Source organism: Nyctibius grandis, chromosome 2 (genome assembly GCF_013368605.1).
Source record: "Nyctibius grandis isolate bNycGra1 chromosome 2, bNycGra1.pri, whole genome shotgun sequence".
In the NCBI taxonomy this organism is placed as follows: domain Eukaryota; kingdom Metazoa; phylum Chordata; class Aves; order Nyctibiiformes; family Nyctibiidae; genus Nyctibius; species Nyctibius grandis.
Window position 1 is genome coordinate 95,077,026 of NC_090659.1, and position 25,583 is coordinate 95,102,608.

Genomic DNA, 25,583 nt, shown 5'->3' on the forward strand with positions numbered 1-25,583 from the left:
ACAGGCAGCAAGGACTGGGTATTGAGGCTGCATCGGTACTACTAGTCTCAAAGGGACAATAGTTCAGGCTTGAGTATTGCCCCACAGTCATAGGTGGTGTTTTGTCGGTAACATGTTCCCTGGCATGTTTTGGCATTTGTCAGCACTCCTTTGGACAATGCCTAGGCAAGATTTGGGGCATGATGCAGCTCAGGGGCTATTTTCACCTGCTGGTATGGATTAGAGGTGGAGAAAGTTTAGCTGTGTGGGTGCAAGCTGTGCTTTGCCACTTGCCCTCAAGGCCTTAGAACAAGCCGTGGCTCGTTGTGTTACTGACTACAGACGTAGTCGTGGGTTCAACCACAGGAGTGACTTCAGCACTGGCAAATGAGTCACACGTTCCCTTACTGTCTCTCCTCTAGGCCCTGGGAGTCGTACGTGGTTCTGCACAGCAGCCGGTTTCTCTTAGAAAAACTAGTGTATGTATGTCAGACATACTCCTTTCATGCCTAATAAGTTTTGCCTTTCCTTAGATATAAGAATACCTAACTTATGAATGAGGGACAGCCTTAGGCACAAAAAAATGCTGGGCTTATCCAACGTTTGCAGGCAGGCTCACTGGCAGGATATGAACCACGCAGGGAACTTCACTGGTGTAAAGACAGGCACCTCAGGAACTGCAGGCATCAGATTGCTTTTGCAGACATTACCCATCTCCCTTGATCTTCTGGATTTTAGGCATGTAGTATCCTCTCTCAGCATGGAGGTTACTATGGACAATGATTTCTAGTGTGGAATTTTCTATAGTTTTCCTTACAGGGCAAGAATTGTGCTAAGGGTCACCAAACTACGCCATTTCACGTGCTCACCATGCTCCTTTCGAAAAAGTTATGTTAGGAGGGTGCAACTTTAACCTTAAAGAAGGAACTGAGAATTGATTTGAGGTTTTCTGTCTGAACATACTAAATATATTTCTGCTTGCATCATGAGTGAGTTCCAGAAGCATGTGTGATGAGAGAGGTCACTGCCACCGCTGCTGCTTGGCCTGATAGTGCTAAAGGATCGTCCTGGTTCTGCTGCATGTGCCTTTTTTTTTAGTGTTTTTTTTTTTTTCTTGAAGTCATGAATTAGCTCTTACACTTCAGTTGTCACAGCTGTGGCTGGAAAGCTGTGATTTTGCCTTTACATACAAGGCATATTCTTAGGAGTCTGTAAGATGGTTGCTTTTTGGGTATTTGTGAACATACCATATAGTATCATATATATATATGTTTATATACTTTTTTAGTTTGAGCATATATATACACACACACTTTTTAATAAATACGTAAATGAAATATGTAAGAGTGTTTCTCCTATGCCTTTCTAGTAGTCCTGAAGAGTTTCCTTTTATAGAAATTGTGCTGTGCTTTTTGAGGCTTGAAACTTTTATCTGCCTTAGCAGCTGAAGGCAAATTGAAAAACCAGGAAGAATACCGAATGATAGTCTTCACTGTCTTCACCATCACTTTGAAAATCTTCCCTGACACTCCTATTTATCGTGAAGATGACTCAAGCTGTTATTCATGCTTGGGTGTTACCATCCAAGCAAATCCTCTAGGCTACTGGAAGAAAACCCAGAACACTTAAAGCCGAGGTCCTGTGTTTCCTGCTTTTGTCTGTGTTGGCAATGTGTTCCCTTCTTGGTAGGCACTCACTAAGTGTACAAAACACTCAGTAGGGTTGTAAGATATTGGTTACGTTAGCACAGTATTAATGGATTTATCTGTTGCAGGTATACCAAGTCAGCCCAACCCTTAAGATGTTACTTTGATTCAAGTACAAACAGGACCAAAGGGATTACCTAAGACACAGCAGCTATGCAGAGTTTTCATTCTGTGGAATTTGGATGCCATTCTTGATTAAGGATTTAAGTTTTTCTCTACTTTGTCTACTGCTTTAAAGCATAGAGTTTCTGTTATTAGGGGGATGCGAGTCCTACATTGTTAGACTTTTATAACTTAGGTATCTAGGCTCCCTCTATACTTGAGACAGAGCTGCACTTCCAGAAAGCAATTCATTCTATTTATCTTAGGTATTTTACAGTGGGGTTATTCACTTTCTGAAGGTAGCTCTACCCACTGACTGTAGAGACCATTTGGCTCAATGACAAACCTAAACTAGATGTATAATATTTGTCTGTTAAGGTTAGTAGAAGTAAATTATATGCTTAATATTAGTTTTCATAACTGAGTTTCCCCCTTCCTTTCGGTATTAAGGGGACAGTAGCAAGAGGTAGTTATTTAATTATGCCTAGGTTTGCTTTAGGTGGCTACTTGTGCTACGTATCTCACCTATAGTTGCTGTTGTGGTTTCTGTTCGTGCAAAGGCCATGTACTGTTACTAGTGTGGCTACAGAAGCAGAGGATGTGCTGTGATATCTCTCGCTGTAGATTTACAGCTGTAATAGGGAGCTGGGTTTTGTTGCTTGTGCTCAGTGGAGCTTGGAGCTCTGTTGATGCAGTATAAAGATATTTTGCCTGTGTCTACATTGGTCCCAAGTACAGAGTTAGCCACAGAAATAAGATTTAGTTAACATAATATACTCTTTTTTAGTCTTTTTTTTTTTCCTTAAGGTTGCCCTGATTATTAGTAACATTTTAACAAAAAATAGTGAAATAGTTTTCTGGGAATCCTTGCTTTTCAAGGTGGTTTGGTTTTTTTTTGTTTGTTTTTTTGTTATTGTCCAGTGTTTTGGTAGTCATACCACAGCTGTAGGACTTTCATTTTAGTCCTACTCTGTTTCTAGATAGTTTGAACTTCAGCTTTTCATCCTGCAGCATTGCAATTACTTTGTAGGAATGTTTAAAGGTTGCCAGTGAGGAAAAGATGTATTAGAATTCAGGGAGATACACTTGCAGTTCTTTAATTCTGTAAAATCTTGCTGAATTGGGGCAAATTTGATGTGACTGTTTCCTTAAATATGAAAGTAAATAATGCTTGGGTTAAATTCTGCTGCCATATCCCTGTTGTTTCTTCCTTGGATAGGATTATGCTCTCTAACTTTGTAGTTTTGTAAATTTTTGTAGTGAAACAAAACTGGTGAAATGGGTAGAATGAAGTTTTGTTTTGGTTTGGGTTTTTTTTTTGGTCCTGCTTATTTTGTCTGAGCCACAGTCCTGAATAACTGTCATAAGCTTTTATTGCTCTTTCTGTCCTTATTGCTGTGTTATTTGAGCCATTCCGTAGTTAACTTTTCTATGGAAGATAGAATTAGCGTCTGTTAGGAAGCAAAGTAGGTGCCAAACAAACATTCTAATGTGGAGGTATTTTTCCAGCTATATGATCAATTTTCAAGCTCTTAAGGGGGTAACAATATCTTGTCAAACTCAAACTGCCAAATTATATGTCATTAGAAGTGGGTTTTTGTCACTCTGCTTGCTGCATTTTCTTTAAGTTATTGCATGCATAAAGGCATGGGTTTTGTTATGTTTGTTTTTTTTTGTTGTAGGCCAAATAAGTGCATTTGTGCCCGCTTTTATACTGTATAAGTGTATGGTATTTCAGTTATATGTTTGTATCAGTGAATGTATGTCTTACAGTAACTTTCCAGTAATAAAAAGTCCTTGTCGGGGATGAGGATTCCCCTATTTTCAGCTGTTGAGTAGGCATAGTGCTCACTGTTCTCCAGAAAGGTAATTGTTCTAGGTTTTGTTGAAGCTCTTCGTTTGGGTTAGGTTTGCTTGTCAGAATGGGTTGCGCGCAGGCTGGTAAGTGCCTGTGGTACAGCTGAGTGCTGTGTCACTAACGTCTGGACCCGTGTGCGTGGTGTTCTCCTGAACCCCTGAGCAGAGACTTAAGGCTTTCTCAGTTAGACTGTACCTAGTCTGAACTTGGCTTGGGTAAGTACCTGAACTGTCATCACCCTGTCCTTCCCATTTGGGAGTTAGCCTGCTCAGAACAGAGCCTTTGCTTGGCATGCTCTGTCTCTGTTGCACCTTCCAGCAGCTCAGAGGAACTCACAGATCTTATCTAGACAGAAATAGCTGCTCTTTTTTTTTTTTTTTTCCCCACACTTACCCACCCACAGGAGCATGTGAAACAATGTGGATGTGCAGTGTATATGGTAAAGTTTTTTTCACAACTAAGTGTTAAATAATTTAAGTAAACAAGTAGACCCAAGAGTTTTTCAGGTTTGATTTCATTAATGAAAGATATTTTTGTTAGGGCTGAAAAGGCAAATATTTTGGTACTTGCTTCACTGTCTGTATTGTCAGGTTTTTTGCCATGTTTTGCTATATATACTTAACAAATTTCTCCATTAATAAATATCTGTAATGCTATAGGTACTTTTTTCATTACTTCATAAAAGCATCAAAGTTTTATTACAGATGCTTTAAACTTTACTCAAGTGTAGTTCTTGATGCTGTGATGAATGGTAAATTTTTTGTAATCCAGTATCGCTCCTTAGTGACCAGGAATGTCTTCAATTTTTATTACATTAATAGTTGCTTTTAGAAAGTGCTTACCAGGACAAACTTCCAAAAATTAGTAGATCTAACATTGCATAATTTTACAGAAGGGTGAAGACTTGCAACTAATGTGTACAATTGACTTCCTTTCATAAAGCAGGGATTTTTGCAGAATTCATCTGAAAAGCAGAAGAGTTAACATAGCCACAGTTGTTTTCATGTGAGATAGACTTAATATTATTCATTGTTATGTAAGATTTTTTTTCTTTAAGGCAGCAACTCACTATTTTAAAAAGGTGGAGTTAGGGCAAATCTTAAAGCTATGTGTGTGGCAAAGTATTCTTTTATCTCTTCAGAAAAAGATAGAAATTTCTTGTTAGAGGCCTTCCTTTGTCATTGCTTGTGGTTTGAATCTGATGTTTAGACTGTAGAAAACCTATCCCTTCTTAGTGCAGGACAGCTTTTAGTTTTGTTTTAACTAGAGTGGACAGACTGCTTGTTAAATAGAAAAAATAATTTTAAATCTAATTTCTCAGTTCGGGAATTTTTAGCTTTCCAAAAAAATGGTAGGGTTTATAGAAGACCAGGTGATGTGTGCAGGGTTCTTTGTTTTAATTTTGTGATCAGTTCAGTTTTCTTACAGGAAAAACTGAGCTTGCTTTATAAGCAGTTGTATAACAGGAACTGGATTGGGAGGGAGGTGATAAATGTGAAAGGCTTCAGTGTCAAAGCAGAATTAAAGGATTAGAACAAACTTCTACATCCAACTTTTTGCAAAAGTATTAGACTGCAAGTGTGGCTTTCTGAATTTGCATTCATCTTAAATGAGCTCTGAAAATGTGATAATTCAGTGATTGTCAATTGTATTTATACAATTTTTTCAGCACTCTGATAACTGGATAACAAATGCAGTCCTGGCATTTTCAACTTCTAGATTTAGAATCGTTCTGATTTACATTTTGCCTTAGCTTTTAAAATGTATCCTCTTTAATTTTGTCAGCGATGCTCAAATGCCAGTAAGCCTGAGGTATAAATTATAATAGTCTAGCAAAAAGGGAACTTGTCAGGATTTACAGGTCTGCCCAGATGGAAGAACGTTACAATATTACATGTACTGCTGGAAAAGTATGAACAAATTGCTCTTCATTGATAAAACTCCTAGAAAATAACTTGGAGGAGTAAATAATGCTAGAGGATACTATGCTTAAGTGGGATTTTCAAAATTATCAGTCTCAAAGTGAACCTCACTGGGTTCACTGTAATTTTAGCTGAGTTCTTTATATAATTCTGAAAATCTCATCTTTGGTGATGATGCTGGTTGAAATTACAAATGAAAATCACTTTCTCATTTGCAAGAGATGACAGAAGACTATAACCAGGAGTGATATGGAAAAGCTGAATGGCAATCAAGTGCGCCTTGCCTCTTCCAAAAGAAATGAAACTAGTGGATTTGAAACAAAAGGAGGTTTAGCTTTTTTAGCTTTCTTCCCCCTCCACACACACACACATACACAATGTGAACTTTTTACTGCAGAATGCTGTGGATGTTAAAAAGTTTACACAAGTTCAAAGGGAGACAGGACAAGCTCACAGAAGAAAAAATTAGTGTTGACCACACAAACACATCTGACCCATAAAGTCCTGAGATACAACTGGTGAAGTGGGGGACAGCATTTGGACAAGAGAAAGCCTTGTGTGCCTCTCCTACTGTTATCTTCTTCCCCAGGCATCCAGCTTTGGCCACTGTTGGAGGCAGGATTGTAGATTAGCTGGATGTTTGGGGTCTGTTCCTGTACAGCTATTCGTATCTCCTACCCGATCTCTCGAGCTCTTTTTCAATCTTTGCATTTCTGTGACTGAGGTTACTTTCTTAAGAAATAAAAGTTTGGTGGTTGATTCCAGTTAAGAATTTCTTACTTGCCTGAAGTATCATCTGTGGGGTTTTTTTTTAAGCACTTCTGGATGAAAAATATAAAGATGTATTTGACTTGGTAGTGGTATTTCTTTAAACGTCAAAGATGTGTACCGAGTGAAACAAATTTTGACTTGCATTCTGTTCCTGAGAAAGTCATAAATTAAAATTTCAAGCTGAATGTAAAAAGTATAAAATGGGAAGTATTTTGCTTTGAAAGTAATGGTATCTTGAGGTAAATCAGAAGTATTGATAGGAAGTTTGCTTCTTTTTCCTTGTCTTTTGAACCTGCTGGTTAGTTATCTAGTTATCAATGGCTGCCTACCTTGGTTTAGATCAAAAAAATGCTTGGAATCAACTAAATTTTCACTGCTTTTATTTTTATGGTAAGTGTGCAGTATCTGCACTCTGTAGTTGAAGAAACCAGACTACAAAGAATAAATTTGTAAGCTTTGATCCTAAAACTGAACTCTGATCCCCCTTGCCCTGCATAGGCACATGAGTAAAAATAATGTACTTTTAGGAAGTACTGGATACAACACATTTAGATGCTCAGGAGCTCTGACAATATAAGCCTTTTTTATTTGAGATGCCTAGGCATGACTTAGGAGCACAGCTCCTCATCTGATTTTAAATTTTGGCATAAGCTCTTACCTGAGAGGCAGAAGAATTGGTATCAAAGGCAGGAGAGGAGGGAAGGAGTGCAGCTATTCAGGAATGTACCAGTGAAAACATCACTCCATCCACAGCTCTCCAGGGTAATCTTGTTGCAGAACTGGAAAAGGTGGAGAAAACCTCATCCAGTCCTGAATAGCCAGTAGTTTGGCTTTGTATCAGCTTGTTGTGGGAGGTACAGGTTCACTCCCCCTATTCTGAATCAGTCAGATCAGGAATTTCTCAAGTAATGGTCAGATTCTCTAAATTACAGATGTTGCTTTTCTGACTCTGTTCTTTTTGATTGGTTGGGGTTTTTTTTTCCCCCTGTGGAAAATGTGAAGTGTGTTTAATAATAAAAAATATAAAACTTCCTTAAACAGTTTGGAGATATCAAACTGTTAACTGGTCGGAAAACTATTGTAGTGTGTTGCACTATGCTAATGCAAAAAGCAGAAGCTACTGCCCTGGAGAGAATAGTGCAAGGCAGAAATCTTCGTGCTTCCTCAGGCTCTTTGAGCTGATACACCAAGGAAAGTCTGGTTTAAAGGGGAGTACCCACACATGCAACTTTATCTGCTTGTTCTGCTTTTAAGTCAGTGATTATTTTTTTTTCCTGCAGTTTTGTAATCTCAAAGAACAGCTTCTCTTTACCCGGGTGAGGCTCTGGCGTGCTTGCTGCTGTAATGCAGAGGTGTTGCTGAACAAGTTGTCACTCAACCGAGTAACAGCTTTGCTAAGCTCAGGGAGAATAGTAGCCTAGAAACACAGCCTAGCAGTGACATTAAGGGCTTTAGCCTGAAAGTCTTTGGAGGGGGCCTAATATTAAACAGGCTCTTTAGAGAAGGATGCACTGAGACATTAGAGATGCATATCTGGCTTTTGAGCTTTGGATTTGTCAGTGACTTTGGATTTGTCAGTGGCATATGGAAAACATACAGAATTTCTACTCATGCTGTGGGTTTCGTGCATTTTTCTGAAGTTGGATATGAATAAGAAGAGTTTAGGATTCCCAGCTAATATAACTGCCTGTTTTCAGATGTTATGCAGACATTTACATCTATACTGTCTTTCTAGCTTAAGATCATACTATTTGAATTTTCCTTTTGTAAGTTATGTGGATAAAGATTTAAAATGCTGTTAATTTTAAAATTCAGTTGACATTAGTTACTAGCAGTCTTTGAGTAACTCAGTTTTCCAGTAGGAGGCAATGTACAGTTGATTTATACTAATTAAGCAAAAGCTTTGCAAAAGGAAGTAAACTCAGATAGCAAATTATATACTCTGACAGCTCATATGCGTTTTCTCCAACATTGATTCGTGCTTCTGTATACTGCCCTGAAGTAAAAATGCCTCAGTGCTGTATCTGTGTTGCAACTGACTGCCTTAGCTCTAAAGTGCAGGTACATTTTAACTCAGTTTTTATTCTGGACTCCATTGTTTTTGGGGAGGAAAAACCAACACTTACTACTCACTTTTACCTTTTAAATATTTATTTAATTTTACAGTGAGGTTAAATTAATTTTGAGGAAAATGTACACAATGTTCTAATAGCTGGGAAACATACATAGCAGGATGTTTTAAAGCACTTTTGTCTATATATTCCTGTTTGTAACAGTAATATATGTAGATTTCTCCTTTTACATGGCTTTGACTTTTCAAAGTGTCTCAATTAATTTTGCCAGCACATAGCCCCAAATAATTTACTTCTTTATTATAAAGTTTGCAAGAAAACAGCACTTGAAACTTTAAATGCTCATGTTAAAAATGCTCTAGGACACAAAGATTGAGAGGAAGTTTCACTCTAAAAATTACTGTGTCTTGAATTTCTTTATGGGACACCAAATAGTTTCGTGGAAGAAATATTTGGGTTGATGCACATGCTCATTTCTAGTTAGCAAAGGTCATGTTTTTCTGAGAAACTACTACTTTGAGATTGAATTACCTTATTTGAAGGATGTTATTTTGCTCAAAAATCGTGCTGAGTTGAAGAACTTTTCACAAAACAGTTCAATAAAGTGGTATGGTACCTAAAGAACTAACTTTAGTCATCAGAGGTTATTTTGTTATAATTACACAGACATCTGAGACAGAGGTGAGAAGAAAAACCTGTTTGTCTGAGTTGTTTCCAGATGCCCTAAACTACGAGAAGATTTAATTGCTTTATGGGGGCCAGGCTTCTGGAGAGAGTATATATTTTATCAGATAAACCTGGGAGAAGCAAAATTCTTGTAGCTCATTGATTGAAGCCTCCTATGAATGTAATGGTCCCTGAGAAGGAAGGTGCAGGGAGAAAGACAAGAGGGAGGAGTAAGAGAGAGAGAGGAGCTTAAACTCCGGAGCAGGCACAGTAGCTGAAGTGTTATGATCAATATGGTGCTGTTTTCCTCAGCAACTGGATCCTGCGGTGTAAACCAGGTAGTTTCACCCCTGTCCTCAGTAACTTGGAAACCAATATAATTATTAAAAATGAGCAATTATTTTAACTTCAGAAAAAAAAAACACCTACTTTTTCATTTGTGTTTGACTTGACAGTCTTTGGACTTGGGTTAACCTAATCTGAAACCAAGAGTTCTTCTCTAACGTACAACCTGTCAGAACAGACATTTGACATAAATTCTTAAAATACTTCTTCTGTGTACTATTATGCTTAACACTTTTACAGACTTATCATAAACTTTTCTGATGTGAAAGAAGCGTAACATTTACATATCAGGATATATTTCCACAGCTGAAGAAATGTGCAGGCTTCTAATTCCAGTTTAGTCTCAGTAGTCTTTTAATACAGTTTATATTGTAGAGTCATTGTCGAATATTTTCATTTTTATGGTCTGAAGGCTGTGTTGAATGAAGTTTTCCGAAACTGGCCTTTCGGAGAATCTGATGTCCCGTGGTCTAGTGGACTGTTTCTTTTTTATCGAATTTTGAATTGTATCCGATGTAAAGTAATAGACTATAGGGTCAAAACAGCAGTTTGAAACAGCGATGCAGAGAGTGACGGGATACATAGTCCTGACTGCAGTTACCACTGAACAATTAATCCAGGTCTGTGTTCTCATAAGGGAGTAAAGTATTAAGGTAATGTTATAAGGCACAAAGCAGAAGCAGAATATCACCAAATGGACAAAAATCATTTTGAGTACCTTTTTCTTGCTTAATTTATTCCGATTTAAGGTAAGCGGTTTATTCAAAGTCCGTAAGACCATAGTAGAGCAGGTCACGTTCAAGATGAGTGGAATAAAAAACCCAACTATTTCAATGAAGATAACAATCCGGGATAGGTAGGTTTTCCATGTGTCCTCTGAAAAGTTTTCAAAGCACGTTCTTTGTTCAGTATTATTACGGCGGTTTGTAGACTGGAAAAAGCTTGCCGGTGTGCTGCCTGCTAGCACAGTTATCCATACTGCAGCACAGACAATTTTTGCATTCCTTTTGGTTCGGAGAGTCTTAGATCGAAAGGGGTGTACTATAGCTAAAAAGCGATCTACGCTTATGCAAGTCAGAAATAAAATGCTCCCGTACATATTTGTATAAAAGAGGGTGACAGAAGTCTTGCAAAGAATGTCTCCAAATGGCCAGTTTCTCGCTACGAAGTAATAAATCCTGAAGGGTAATGTAAACACAAAAAGCAGATCCGATATTGCTAAGTTAAGCATGTAAGTTGTAGTCTCGTTTCGCACTTTTAGCGTACAAGTAAAAATGTAGATAGCAACGCAGTTTGCTATGAGGCCAAGAACAAACACCATACTAAAGATACAGCCATATAAAGTATATTTAAAGGAGTCCTCAGTGGAACAATTAGAGCTTACCATTATAATGGTATATTTAAATTCCTGTGATTTGGAGGTTTCTCTGGTATTTTTATTGCAACTTTTGTGAAATTCCAGAACTTGCAGATGTATTTGAACTGCGTGTTTGTAAGTTTGTTGCACTGTTAAAGCTTCACGGAAGAAACACAAGCTCTGTGGCAGGGGAGTACATCTCCAGCAGTAATCACCGGGAGGTCACTCTTCTGTATCCAAGTGCTGTTTGTAATCACATAGCCAGTCCTCAAAAGTCAAAAAATCACATCATTGGTGGCAGATGAGGTCATCCCAAAACTTGCTTAGTTCCATTTTTCCCCCCCCTCGATTCGATGAAGCTGTCGTAGAACTCTTCTGCCTTATTCTTGGCTGCAGATCATGACGGCGAAGTCTTGTCCATCCGCGTTCACTGGGAACGTACGCTTTAGTAAACCATTTCCTGGACGCCGCGGAGTGTCGGCACTTGCATTTCTCCCTCAGCCTTCTTTCTGTAAAACGAGCCTTTTGGCTCCTCTGAGCGCTTGCTCGCCCCACGGGGTGGGAAGCAAGCTGCTTGCGAGGGCAGAAATGAAATTCCAGAGCGTGTTTGTTCCTGCAGAGCACGGCCCTGGCGTTCTGCGCCCCGCCAGCCTCTCACCAGCCTGGCTTCTTCTGGAGAGGAGAGAAAAGAGCTCAGGCAATTTGTAGCATGACATCACAGGAAGAAGAGGTCAGGGACTCGCTGCAGAATGGTTTCAGTTCAGTTTGTTTGCCTTCCCCTAATCTGATAATGTGTCTGCTGGGACTGTACCTTGCAGGCGTGCAAATTGTCACCAGCAGAGTGCTGCTGCCGCAGCTGCAGCCTCTGTTAACTCTTTCCCTGCTCTCTGAAAGGTCCCACGTCAACGTTGCTGGAGTCCGAAAGCTTCATCGTAAAATTTTTTTCTTCAGTTACGAGGAGACTTCTCAGTGTCTGAGTAACTCTTGCACCTTAAAATTCCTGTTTTTCTTTGGAGATAGTAATTGTGGGATTTTATATTTTATATATGATTGAACTAACATTACATTTTTTGATAGATATCTTTGCTTATGATAGACAACATGTTAATCACCAGAAATTAGCTGAGTAGTTCTATCTTGATTCCCTTGATACACCAGTACAAACCTCAGAAGGGACAAAATAACATTGATAAGTAATTAAATAATTTCACCAAAATAATTACTGAAAGAGAGAGGCATAAAGACTATGAACCTGTGGGTTGCTCTTGGTTATTCCCGGGACTGAGATGTGTAGCAGTGGGAGGAGAAGTTTTTAACTTGTTCTGTATTAGAAAGCATATCCCAAGCTCTTATTTCTAATCAGAAAGGTGGTTCTTTTTACGAAAAAATATGCTTCAATTTTTTAAAAAATTTGTGGTACAGAAAGCATTTTCTTCAATGTGTAAGCACACAATTAATATATCAAAATAAATACTGTGCTATGCAATTGTTTCTGATAATTTAAAGGCGGCCAGTTATCGTACATGCAGAAAATACTCCCATTAGTCACTGATTAATGAAGCGAAAACATGTTGTAACTAATTAAATTGTTAAGTAAATATATAAAAAAGCAGCTCTTATTGCCTTTAGGGGCAGATATGAGATAAATCTCAGTTTAGACAGACTCATTTATTTAACAACAACTTGGATAGACTCACTTCTGGCATCAAAAACAGTCTATTTCTAAGTCTTAGAATAACAAATCTCTTCATATCTGGCTGGGTGGTATGGTTCTTTTGAACTAGATTTTAATCAGTTGTACCCAAGCAAGGCTCTGGGCAAAACCTTTATAGTCTGCTGTAAAGGAGGGTAAATAATAGCGCTTCTCAGGGTTTTGGCATGGTTTCTTAGTGTAAGGTATGTCAGACAGAATTCAGAAACATGCAAAAATGGGTCTTGCTTATTTTATTTCAGGTTTTCTTGGTAAGTTTCTTCTGTGAAACTCTTTCACCTTGATTTTGAGGTCAAATCAAGCAGTTTCACTTCAATAGGCTATAACCACAAGAAACCTTTTTGACTATTTTTGAAATACATGCTTAACCGTAAAGCGTAGTACATTTTCCACTTTTAAGTCACAAGAAATGAAAATGTGAGCTTGGCAGAGTCTCGTGTCCAACTTAACTTGCACCTTAGCATAAAGTTGCCTTACCTGGCTTTCCTCACAAAAGCAGTCATCACACACGGTTAAATTTTGTTTCTATTCCCGGCAGCCTGGCATGGTGAAAGGGGAGTTTTCCTGCAAGAGTCCCCGAGTTCTGCATTGGGCCGTGGGAGCTCTGAGTTCAGTTTTCCTGCTCCAGCTTTGTTTGCACAGGAAAACTGTGGGGCAGGCTCAGTTACTGGAATGGAAATCCCTGAAATACAGAAATTTGATGTCACATGTCAAAACCTCAAGCAATAATTCATGTTTAGAGAGAGAAACGAAAGGAAATGAGTATGTCTCTCTTACTCATTAGTACTTGATTTTTCTGTTTGGGCGAAGGTGTGGGTGCGCAGAGGCAGGGTGGGGTGTCTGACCAGGGGCACTGTCTGTTTTACCACAGTACATGTGCTTTAGAGCAATCGTGAAGGTGCATCCTTAGCCTTCAGTTAGTCCATCAGAGCCCCTGTCTTGCAGTGGCCCGTGTTGTTGCTCCTGTTACGAAGATGGGCACTACTCAGAGCTGTATTTGAGGGGCTTGGGTGTATGCTTTTGCTGTCTTTGGGACTTTCTCTTGCCCCTGCACCTTTTTGGTGCAGAACAGTACGTGCACCTTACACTAATTCAAGAACTAAGTGATATTTGTATGCTTCCAGAAATAACTCTCAGCTGCAGGGTTTCTGTACCTGCAGAAGAAAATTTGAAAACTCCAAGTTGACACGTTTTTACTTCATGTCGTGTTTCTGTGAGGACCTCCTCACAGAAGGAGGGGGCTCCTCCTGACTGAGGAGGCAGTCTGACTCATTTTAGTGTAAAAGTGTGAATGGCACAGGTGAATTGCATACTCCTTTTCTTAAATTAGATTAGATGTGGCTGATTGTTATGAAGCAGTGTTTAATTTGTGTGAGCTTCTTCAAGCTGAAGAACCTGTGGTAGTGCACTGCAATCCGCGGGAGTCAAGAGCAGCCTTCTTTCTGGCTGGGCTCCAGCACGAGCAGGGAGGAAACTTCATCTCATGCTTTTCTTTTGTTGGATCCCGTTTCAAGATGTTGGGCTCTGTGCCGTCAGATTCGGAAAAGCCTTCAGTAAGCCTCAAAGCTTTAAAAATAAAAACAAGTTTATCAGTTATAATGGAGGAAGAATTGACTTGGTGATGACCTTGCTTATGCTCCTTCACCATGGGCAAATTTTCCTTTGGGATGGGGTGGGGGTAGGCAGGAGGAAGCAGCTGCAGGGAGGGCCCTGTATGCTGAGGGGTTTTTTTTCTCCGAAGGAAACATGCTGACGCTGCAGGGAGATGCATATGTAAGTCTGTCTGCCTTTCTGCATCAGAGGCGGGAATGAGTTAGGACCTGTCGTTTGTTGCTAGTGCTAGATGAGCAAAGACTGCATTTCCATCAACAGGCTTCCTGTGGCTCTTGAAGAGGCAGCGAAGGCAGAGTGAGCGTGGCCTTCTTGAAGTGAAGAGGTGATGAGATGCTTGAAGTCATCTCTCACTCACCAGTGAATAGGTTTTGTACGCTCCCTTCAGTCAGTTACCACTTAACTCTGCTTATATGAGTTTAGATACCTGAGATATCTAGGACTCTTTTAAACCCTTGAGTGATCTTGGATTTGTGTGGCAAACCTGTTCCAGTATTGAACAGGGGGAAAGAAGTCCTTCTAACCCTAGCAGTGTGCTAGTAGAGTGGCTGTAGGACACTGCCACCAACAACTGCCACTTCCTACTACCCCCAGATATCATAGAGTTGGAGACTTGTTCTCATTTAGGACACAGGGGCAGCATCCATTAAATTCTTAAGTCCAAGTTGAGTGGTAAAGAAATATTTCACTGAAATAAAACAAGTATTGGAGGGCTTTCCAAGCCTTTAGAGTTGTTTTGGCCTGTGTCTTGTGTTCCTCTGGAGTTACTATAGTCTTCAGTTCTGGAATCAAACAGAAGTTGTAGTCAAAGGTGAAATAAATTTTAAACTTGTGTACCGCATTTAGTCTGGCGCTGATGTTACTACTAAAGCTCTTTCTTACCGTGTGCAACTCCATTATTCTATAACTAAACCAATGTTACTGCTTGTAGAGGCACGACTGTATCATGGTAAAGGCATTTGTTCTCACTTGGGTTAAGCATGCTTATGCTAAAGGACTTGTGCTATCTGTTGCAGTGAAGACAAACCCTGGCAGGACAGTATTTTCTTTGCCCTAAGTGTTTTCTATTATTTATCCAATCATTTTCATGGGTTAGTGATGACTTCTGAAGCATTTTTAGTCTATTTACTAGAGTTTCTCTTTGTGTTTATGTACAGGAAGGAATTTATTATGGTTGAGACACAGGACTGGGAGCCAGGAAGCCTGTTTTCTGGCTTTGCCACAGATTTTCTGTTCCTGTCCTGGCAAAGTTTTCTATGACCTGACACTTTAGCTTCCCTCCATGTAAGAGCTCCTTCACTTTCTCTCTGGGATGTGAGGCCATCTTAGTTGTTAAAACCAGTTTGAAGTCCTTGGATGGAGATCCCTTTATTAAATAGCTAGTGAATGTGATAAAAATGTAGCAAGATTAAAATTTTGTATTTTTAGATTAGATTCCTTCCAAGCAAAAGGGTCTATTAAAAGACTTCACTTGATTCAGCTCCATAAGTCTATGGGGAAGTAGGTACAGAGAAAGCAGGGCTGGGAACTTCGACCTTCTCAGCTACCTTTCAGGAGCTGCCTGCTCAGACACCCCTCAGTCGCTGTAAGACCGCTCCTGCTAAGTTGCTTACGGCCTTCTTAAGATGCAATGATGGTGTCCACTGACAGTGACAGTGTGAAGTCGTTAGCGCACTGAAAATTCCCTTTTTTCCCCCCTTAAAAATTTTCAAGTGTAGTAGGCAAGTCTTAAAATGAGCATTATAAAATGAGCACTATTTTTATCAAGGCAGAGTAATACCACGTGACTGTTGCATAGCCAGTGAAAGACTCCTCCATATCAGGAAACTTGTTAGCTTAATGCAAATGAAACTACACAGACAAATTACAAGTAAAAGTTAAAAGAAAACTGTAAATATTTTCTGCTGAAAGTTTGACCTTCTAGAACCAATTTTCCTGATTAGTTTTTGTTTTACTAACTATGTTATAATACATAGCTGCCAAAAATCTTTCAAATATAAAAAAAAAATAAGCAAGAGAAGCTAAAGTATTTGGGCTGTGCGTCTGTTAGGTTCTCGGAGTTAAAATAATTTCTCTGTGTGTAATTGTTTAAGAAGGGAAAAGGAAATTCAGAATAGAACAGGAGTTCTTAATTCCTGTGCATTTGAAATGCTTCTCTTTTCTCTTTAGAATTGTTTCAATTTCCTTTATAGGAAACACAACTGCTCCTCTCCTCTCGCAGGAAGAGGAAACAATTTCTCTCCTTTTGTATAAATTCAGGCTTCTTGAGCCCTTTTTTTTTTTTCCCCTCTACTCTTGGATTCATGGAGAAGAGGGCTTTTAAAACCCCAGTATATGTATGGCAAAGGTATTTTGTTGTTGCAGTCTCTCTGAATAACTTGAGCACAACACATCACTTTGGTTCTTTGTTCTTAAAAATATGTGCAACGAATATGACAATCGTACTTTAAGAAATGCTACTTCCAGTCAAATTCTAGTTCAGGAACACTTCTTCACAGTACTTGTTTTGTGTTCGTGTGTGAGTAAGCACTTTCTTTGAACTGCTTCAGTTAGTTATATAAAGTCCCTTCCTTGCTGTTCCCTATATTGTCCCTTATGTACCTAGTATTATAAAGAGGCGTGGACTACAGAGAACATGTTTTTACTTAAGGAATGCCGTGTAAAAGCTGATAAAGGCAGAAAGGAAAACCAGCATGTGTTGATTAATAATTTCTAAGCAACTAAGCAGCAAATAGGTATATTCTGTTGCTTTCCTAGCTGGAACCCTCTCCTTTGAAGTGGAATTTCGGATCTAAGGTACTGCTGTTGGGACTGTGTTCAGTTGTTGCAGTATCCCTTAGTGTAATATAATCCTTCAGAATACTTACAAGTCTATTTGAGGCTTTCTAAATATTCTAATTTATGGGAGAACTCCTTAAGAAAATGGGAGAATCTTTAAAAATACTACAAAGTTCACATTCTTTTTCTTGTTTCATTTTGATTTTGTGTAGAAGTGTTTTAGAGAAGCATTTTGGGAAAAGCTTCCCATGCACAGTGATGGAGAAAAGTGCAGAACTATGTCCTGGAGTTTGTCATATAAGTTCTGGAGACATTTTTAGAATATTTCATTTCAGAAAATATATGTAGCCTCTGCTTACATTTTAGAGCTTGTCCTTGGCATTATTTGGTTTCTGTTGAGCACAATAGTTGAGGCACAAATTGAGAATACAGGATTAATTTTTTAAAGCACAATAACTGCACACTTGAAAATAATTTTTCTGATAGCACTAATAGAAACATGCAGTGTCTAACGGTGAAAGCAGCTTTGTTATCTCAAAGGTTCAGTTAATGCTAATGAACACGTTAGGCTTACCTGGAATTATGTAAATGGATGTAATGGAGTATGCAGATTGCTTGTTTGCATTGTATTTACACACGAGCAGTTACAGCAGTGTTTTAGGCCACTAACAGACGACTGATAAATACTTGCGTAAAGGTTCTTGAGTTGAATTTTTTGTGTAACTCATGGAAGGTCCCAGCAAAAGATTTTTGCTTACATTCTAAAATGTTTTGATGTGCAAAGTAAATTTTTCTGAGAATGCAATTATAAAGATATCCAGAGAGAGCAAGCAATAATTGGATAAGATATTATCAACGTGTCCATTTGTTATCTGATACATTTAAAATGCTGGCCCCCACCTTTCTCTGATACATGCAGCAATAGCAGATGAGAAATGCCACACCTACTTCTCCCTCCCTCCAGCTTCAATTTTAAATCCTTCATTTTCTGTAGTTACAGACAGTGTGCATGTATGTGTTAGGCACTGCCGCTGTCGGCCTCTGCCCCTTTATATAGCCTCACTTTAAGGGAGAAATTACTTTGCACGAAGAACAAAATCACCATTTCTGTTGCATCTTTGGAATAGTTTAATGTAAGATGATCGAAAATGGTTCTGCTGCTGTGTAGTACGGTATTTCTCAGAGGCTCTACAGTATATGTTGTAGACATTGTACAGATGTTTGTTAGGGACAGTGGCATGGAGAGCTGGCAGTTCATGACAGGTATTCGGATGCATCCTGAGGTGATGTTCAGAGCCCCTCTCACGCTTTCCTGTAGGCCCCCTTCAGGTATTGGAAGGCTGTTATGAGGTCTCCCCAGAGCCTTCTCTTCTCCAGGCTCAACAGCCCAACTCTCTCAGCCTGTCTTCACAGGAGAGGTGCTTCAGCCCTCTGAATCATCTTCGTGGCCCTCCTCTGGACTCGCTCCAACAGCTCCATATCCTTCCTATGTTGGGGTCCCCAGAGCTGAACGCGGTACTCCAGGTGGGGTCTCATGAGATCGGAGTAAAGGGGCAGAATCACCTCCCTCGACCTGCTGATCACACTGCTTTTGATGCAGCCCAGGATACGGTTGGCCTTCTGGGCTGCAAGCGCACACTGCCGGCTCATGTTGAGCTTCTTGTCAACCATCACCCCCAAGTCCTTCTCCTCAGGGCTGCTCTCAATCCGTTCTCCACCCAGCCTGTATTTGTCCTTGGGATTGCCCTGACCACGTGCAGGACCTTGCACTTGGCCTTGATGAACTTCATGCGGTTCACACAGGCCCAGCTCTCAAGCCTGTCAAGGTCCCTCTGGATGGCATCCCTTCCCTCCAGCGTGTCAACCACACACCACACAGCTTGGTGTCATCGGCAAACTTGCTGAGGGCGCACTCAATCCCACTGTCCATGTCACTGACAAAGATGTTAAACAGGACTGGTCCCAACCGCTGAGGAACGCCACTCCTTAATTCAGGAAAACTTCTTTATATATACTGCAGTGTATTTCCTAGAGAAGAGGCAGCATGGCATCATGCATTAGAAGTGTGTGTTAGACATCAGATGATTACGACATATATGTTAAGTGTAGCTGATTTTACGGTAGGCTAGTGGGAGGTTAGATAACACAAAATCTTTTCAAGCTTTAATATATAGATTGAGTGGCTTAAAAGGGATGGGCTAAAAAGCAAAAGTTAAAGGATCATAAAGCGAAAAGCTTGAAAAATTGACATTGACTTTGTTCAGAGGGAAAGAAAATGGAAAAAGGATTAATAAATACTATTAGCAACAACATTTTGAATGGATAGGAATAGGATGTGAATTTCTAACGAATTTCTAAAATGTCAGGCAGGAAGAGAAGTACTTTAGTTAGAACACAATACCTGAGTTCCTGAACTCTCATTTGCATTTTTTTGACCTTAAAAAAAACCCCATGCGTTTGTTCAGTCACTCTGCAAACATGATTGACATAATGTCAGTATTTGAAATTTCTCTCCACCTTACACACAGGAAATAAGTTAAACGTCTTTCGCTAACACTGTGGCAAATTCTGGCTCTACTCAAGCTTATGCTTGCTAAATCATAGGATTAGAAATTCACAGTTTAATTGGAGTTGGCAGAAATTTGCCAAATGTTCCATGACTAAAAATTGTTATTCAAAATACTTTGCAAGTGCAAAACATGTCTGTTTTATGAAAAAAAAAAAAAATCAAACCTGCTACAGTAAGCAAATACTATGATAAGAAGGAAATGGAGGAAGCTTCCTGAATTATTTTGGAAGCTATTCCAAACATACAGCATGAAATGAGTCAGGGAAACAGAACTTACAGAAAGACATATGTAACTTGTTTAGTTCTAAGGCAATTACTTTTCTTTTTTCAGATCTTTAAGTTTTTGCCCAACATGTATTCTCTGGCCAGGATTGAGGTAGGCTGATTCTGTGTCAGGATTACTGGTGTTTATCCACATAGTTCTTGAGGATGTATTTCACTTTCATGCCAAATTACTTGCAAGCACCACATCAAGTGCTTGCAGCCTCTTGCAGTTTTGGCCGAATGGAGGCCTCTGACTTTGTATGAGAGGATTTTAACCTCTACTTGTGAGAGACAGCACAAGCCCGCAGTCACATTCCTATTCTCTTTTTTTTAATAAAGGATAACATTATGAAGCTATTGAAAGAATTTACCATAGTCATTCAATAAGATTTATGTGAATTCATATAGTTTAAAAAAAACCCTATGGTATTAATTTGGTTTCCTTCACAAAACTGGAATGTAAAAAGTTAGGGGAAAAAAAGTTTCATGAGAGTTGTTCAAGCTGGTAAGCTAATTAGTATAGATAAAGACTGACATGAAAATGCTTGTCAGGGGAGCACTGCTGCCAAAAAGCAGAACTTGGACTTGATTAATATGAAGAACTATTATTTTCTAAATGTGTAAGTCAGCAAATAACCTCTTTAAATTCTGCATCGCAGGATCACTTAAATGATTATTTAGCATATCATTAGTACTTGTAAACAGCAATTACAAGTAGTTCAGCTGACTGTCCCTCCACAACAGATCTTTCCTTCCAGCCCATATCCTGAATTTTGTGAAATAAATTCAGTACATCATGAACTTTTTTATTACATTGTTATCCGTGTTTATCAGTTGTCTTTTCAGTGTGACAATCAGCTAATACCTAGAAGGTCAGAAAGGAAATGTCAAAACTTTGGAGGAGGGACAAAGGATACGCTTCTCACGTGATGTTTTAAAATTTTCTGCTGAAATCTTGGAATGAATGGAGTGAAGTTCTCAAATGCAAAAGACATTGTGTACATTAGAAAAGGAAAAGCCATTTTTCCGTCAGCTAAGCTTCTACAGAGGTCTGAAGGGGTTGGTCGAAAGAACATTTGTCACAAATGAACCAGTTTCACTTGAATATGTGTTAATAATCTTCCTGGAAGGGGCAAGGTGTTTGTCTGGGAGATGTCGGTTTGACCCTGGCAGGAGAGGGGAGGCTGGAACCCACATCTTGTGCTCTGGGCAGGCGCTTTCTCATCCTTTGCTGTAAGAGAGTAAGTCCTCTGAAACAAGGTGTTTTTTGCAGTAGGGTTTGGCTCCTTCAGGTACTTGCAGTGGTGGTGTTGGAGTGAGAGCCAGGTAGTGGCGTGCAGCATACGCTGTCCTGCACAACCCTTACTCAAGTTTCTAGGTTTTGTCAAATTTTCTTGGGTGCTGTCTGTGGTGGTTTAGTGGTTCAGTGTTATAGATGGAAAAAATTAACCTTTGGCTATGCAAGCCCTTCATATCTGAGGTAGAAGCAGTAGTATTGAAAGTCATTAACTCTTAAGTTTCAGTAGTTATCAGTTACACCATTTTTTGAAAGAAAAAAATAAAATGTTGGTTGATATGGGGGCAGGGGATAAGAGTGAGCTGATTAGGTACCTGTTATTTAGGAAAGACCACAAAAGTCCTACTTCTGCTTACAAATATTACCTTAACTCTCTCTGTACTTCTTGAATTCATTTGGTTTCGATATGGTTTTTATGACTGATTAAGCAGTTTAAATGCGGGCTGTTGCTTGAAATAATCCTACTGCCATCCCTTCAGGCCTCTCTCTCTGCTTTTTCCCTTGTGCTGTGTGTATGTATTCATTCAGCTGAATGAGGAGAACTATTTCCTAACAAATATATAATTTTCACATTCATAGCTGTGCTAATGCTAAAGCAAGGGACGGAGCAGAAAGTGCAGATGTGTAACTTGGGGAAGCACCAGCGCATTTAAACTGATTTAAGCCAATTGTGAAACTCTGCTGTAAGAGTTGTGGCATAGTGTTCAACTTTGAGGCTTTCAAATATTTATTGTTTTGACTCTTGGCCAGACAGTACCTTAGTGTTGGTTAAACCATGTAAAGTATAAAAGCCTCTGCAAAGCTGAAGAGTGAGATCTATGTTTCTGGTCTACCACCATATAATCTATTTTCATGTAAATGGTTTGAAATAGTGATATTTATAACATAATAAAAAAAAAAAAGCTATGTAAGCCTGATTAATTTTTCCACAAAGGAGGATAAAAATGAGCAGTAATGCAGACATACTGTACATAGTCATGCTTCCCTTTGAGATGAATAGGGATGATGCAGGATGACAGCTTTGTAAAGCAAATATCCGATCTGGACTCTATCGAAGATGCTGTAAGTTTTTTTTACGGACTTCAGGGTGGTGGATGCTTTGGGCCAACTGTATGCAGTATTGATATTGGTTTCCATTTTCCTTGTCGTGTTACAGTCTAAAGACTCATGACAACCAATCTAGAGAGTTAGAAAATCACAGACAAATATGCTACAGGTATCTCATGTCGCCTGCAGTTAAAACAGAAAGAGTAGAGTTGGGTAGCAGAGAGATAAATTTAAGTTCTTTGAGATTGTCGTTTGTGGGTCTAACTTCAGAAGTGCCTTAATTTGCAGCCTTTTATTTCAGTGGAAGTGAATGGTAAAACCTCTCTCGTTTTTGTTATGGCTTAGTGATTGATGTATGTGCTTCAGAATAGCTATAGAAAATGCCCTCTGAGTGATAAATGAGGAATTTGTTAGATAATGAAGTTAAAAAAAAAAAAAAAAGAGAAGTCTGCTTAGCAGAGCTACTGATGGATTGTTGCATCTGAGTTGAGGTGCCTTCTATGAGCTTTTCTTAAACAGGGACGTTTATATGTAAGGCTTCTGTCTGCTGTTTTGCTGTGCTTGTGGGTGCACATTGGACAGCAATGCTTTACATATTTGCTTTGGTTTCTATGCAAGTTTTATACCGGTATATTTGTAGTGAAGTCAGTGGAGCTGCCCATAACAGATACCACACTAACCAAAAGCAGAAATGGACGTTTTCTCTACAGAGAAAGCGAAGACAGCAGAGTAATACTACATCCAAAACAAAGCAACTCCTTTAAATTTGACAGCTATTTCCATGCATTCTTTGTCTACCTTCCTCTGAGACAGCAAAAACCTGGAAAGTATAGATGGATAGAACAACTCAAATGTATATACCTAAGAGTGAATCATGCTGATGGCAGGAAATGATCAAAGTAGAAAGTATGTGAAAGGTAGATTTAGGAGAAATGGCTGAGCTGCAGTTTGGGTTTGTTTTTCTAGTGCAAATAACAGGAGAAGCTGTAAAATTCAACAGACTTCAGATTGCATCATTCTCTGTGTAATGTGCGACCTTTATACACTCTGGAGTTTGAGAGCTAAAGGGAGACATTTTGGGGGCTTTCTGTAAGCCTGGTGGTTTAAGATTCCTTGGAGGGAGAGGAAAACTTCTGAGTCGTCCCAACCTTCCCGCATTTGCTCAAGCCATAGAAAGCAAACAGTACCAAGTTCGATGTTGATGTATGCAACTTCAGTAGAAGTGTTCAAATATTTCAGTTAAACCTTGCACAATGTTAGTTCATGGCATGATCAAATTTTAAAATTGTTATGGTGCCTTTTAAAACACTGGTCAGTGAGCTTCTATTTTGAAATTGCTAAAAGAGATACCACAACTTGTTTGTAGGACTAGCAGAAAGAGTTTGAAATGCTTTTTGTTGGAAAACATATTGGCAAAATGTAAGGTTTCTGTGGGAATATGTTTCAGTGAGATTTCTTCCAAAAAGGCCAACTGAATTAAAAATAAAAATCTTTAGAAGCTAATTTCATTTTCCTTAAAATTCAGGAAGTAAAACTAGGAGCAAAAGACTTCAATTTTCTCAAAATAGGATGTAAAACTAGTAGTTTCTTCAGAAACATTGAAGCTTTGTTTTTGCTCTGTTTACAAATAACTGAGGGTTTCTCACAATAAAAATTCAGAGAGCTTGAATAGAAAAGCACTTTGTAACTGAAGGATTTAACGTTTTTCTTGTGGAAACAGCAGGATATTTGTAATTTAATGAGATCAAGGTTTTGATCGTTTGGTAATTTAATGTACCTTGTCAACTAAGTCAGTTTTACTGCTTTGTTGATAGGTGCTCTTCATGTATTGCCTAATGTCACTGATTTATTACTGCAGGGAGAGTCACGTACATTCTTTTCTGTACGTGTTGCAGTTTTTAATTATATGCCAATAGAAATACAACCGAAAGATAAGTGGTCAAGGAACAAGTATTGCACAGAGGAAGGAGACAGCAGAGGCCATGTAAATTTCTTGATTTTCATAAACACGTCTATCCCCTACACTCAGGAGTATCTTGGCACCAAAAAAGAAAAAAAAGGATCGAAAGTGTTCTCAAAATTTTAACATTCTTTTAGGATATGTTACTTTTAAAATTTTGTCATGAGGGTTGGCTTCCTCATTATCTTTATGAAGGCCCAAGACCCGCCTTGCTTTTAAGTCCCTAGTTGGGTGTGTGCATGGCTTTCGTAGGGCCCTTCTTCTGAGGCAGCTGCTTGCCCTCATGGATCTTGCAAGGAGCCTCCAAACCCAGTTCTGGCTTCAGATTCCAGAATGCGTGGGCAAAGGGGCTGCAGGTGGGAAGACTGGATACTGGGTATGGATCCTTCACTGCATATACGTGTAGCACAAGGCCTTCCCATAGGGAAGGAAGTTTTTTTGCATCGGTGCTATTCAATTGTGAAGTGAGAGATCTGGTATGTGGTATTTCAGAAAAAAAACAAACATGATTTTTGTCTTTTTGTAACTGTTGATTTTAAAACTTGAAGATGATTAACGTTGCTTTCCTAGATCCCTGTGAAGTCATCCAAATAGAAGTGCTCTGAGTTTTAAACACAAGTTTGTGTTGTTTCCCTGGGCATCGGCAAGATCTAACTTGCTTTTGTACTTCAGCACTCAGGCATTTTTGTCCAAAACCATCTTTCCTCTAAAGTCACTTACCTTTATGCTCTATTCTGGTAGTTTGTGTAATTCAGACAGCTAAGAAAAGAAAAATAGCCTGGTCCAATTTTTAACAAGCTTAAAGGAAGCTAAAAATGAGAAGGTTGAGTTGGCAACAAAAATTTTATGGTCCTGCCACTTGGCTATATTGCAAATGTCTACATATCTGTCATTTGTTAGTTAAATAATTCAGAATGACAGCGTGCCATTATTTGTATCCATTCTTTCTAATATCCCCCAAACTGGTGAGGTGAATTGAAGTAGCTCATTTTATATGAAGTAGTGACCAGCAATTGTCCTCTATGACATCCAGTAATCAGACATTCTATATCAGGCTGTTGTATTTACATAGAAAAGCATTTAGGCTTGACCTTATGGTGTAAACTGGAAACAGAGTGTTTTAAAGCACTATAAATCAGTAATTTCCTGCATCATTTTGCACTAAATGTCTAAGGGGGAAACGTTCTGCCTTCCAGCATGTTTTTCCAGAGCCTGAGCTAGTCTTTACTCATCAGTCTTCAAAAACGATTTTTGTGTGTGACTATGAGGAAGGGCACTGAATATCATGTCTCATGTTGTTTTCTGAAAAATAATACTGGCCTAATTTGGGGAAATGTTAGCTTGAGCTTCTTGCAGATGTTGCTGAGGCCAAGTGATCGTAGCTGTAGCTATAGTTTACCACATAGACATACTCAGCTCTTACATAAATTGTTTAGGTTCTTTTTCCCCTTTTTAATGTTTTTGCCCTTCTTTGCTAGCTCAGCTACATCTTTTGGTGGTAGAAAAAAGTTAAAGCAGATATATTGCATTGTATTAAGGTTTCTTTAGTCTTTTTGAGGATCCTAGAG

General features: G+C 39.0%; 2 protein-coding genes across 4 annotated transcripts in view; one reads left to right on the forward strand and one right to left on the reverse strand.

The window, feature by feature from the left end:
* Window positions 1-25,583, forward strand: part of RB1 (RB transcriptional corepressor 1) — an 82,010-nt gene that overhangs the window by 36,138 nt on the left and 20,289 nt on the right. The window lies entirely within an intron of this gene.
* Window positions 8,540-11,412, reverse strand: LPAR6 (lysophosphatidic acid receptor 6). Its single transcript, XM_068425144.1, has one exon. The coding sequence runs from the start codon at window positions 10,806-10,808 to the stop codon at window positions 9,786-9,788; it is 1,023 nt and encodes a 340-aa protein (XP_068281245.1). The 5' UTR covers window positions 10,809-11,412; the 3' UTR covers window positions 8,540-9,785.

What these genes read in the sequence shown, in the direction of transcription:
- LPAR6 (XM_068425144.1), bottom strand. Translation starts at nt 10,808, where the DNA reads ATGGTAAGCTCTAATTGTTCCACTGAGGACTCCTTTAAATATACTTTA.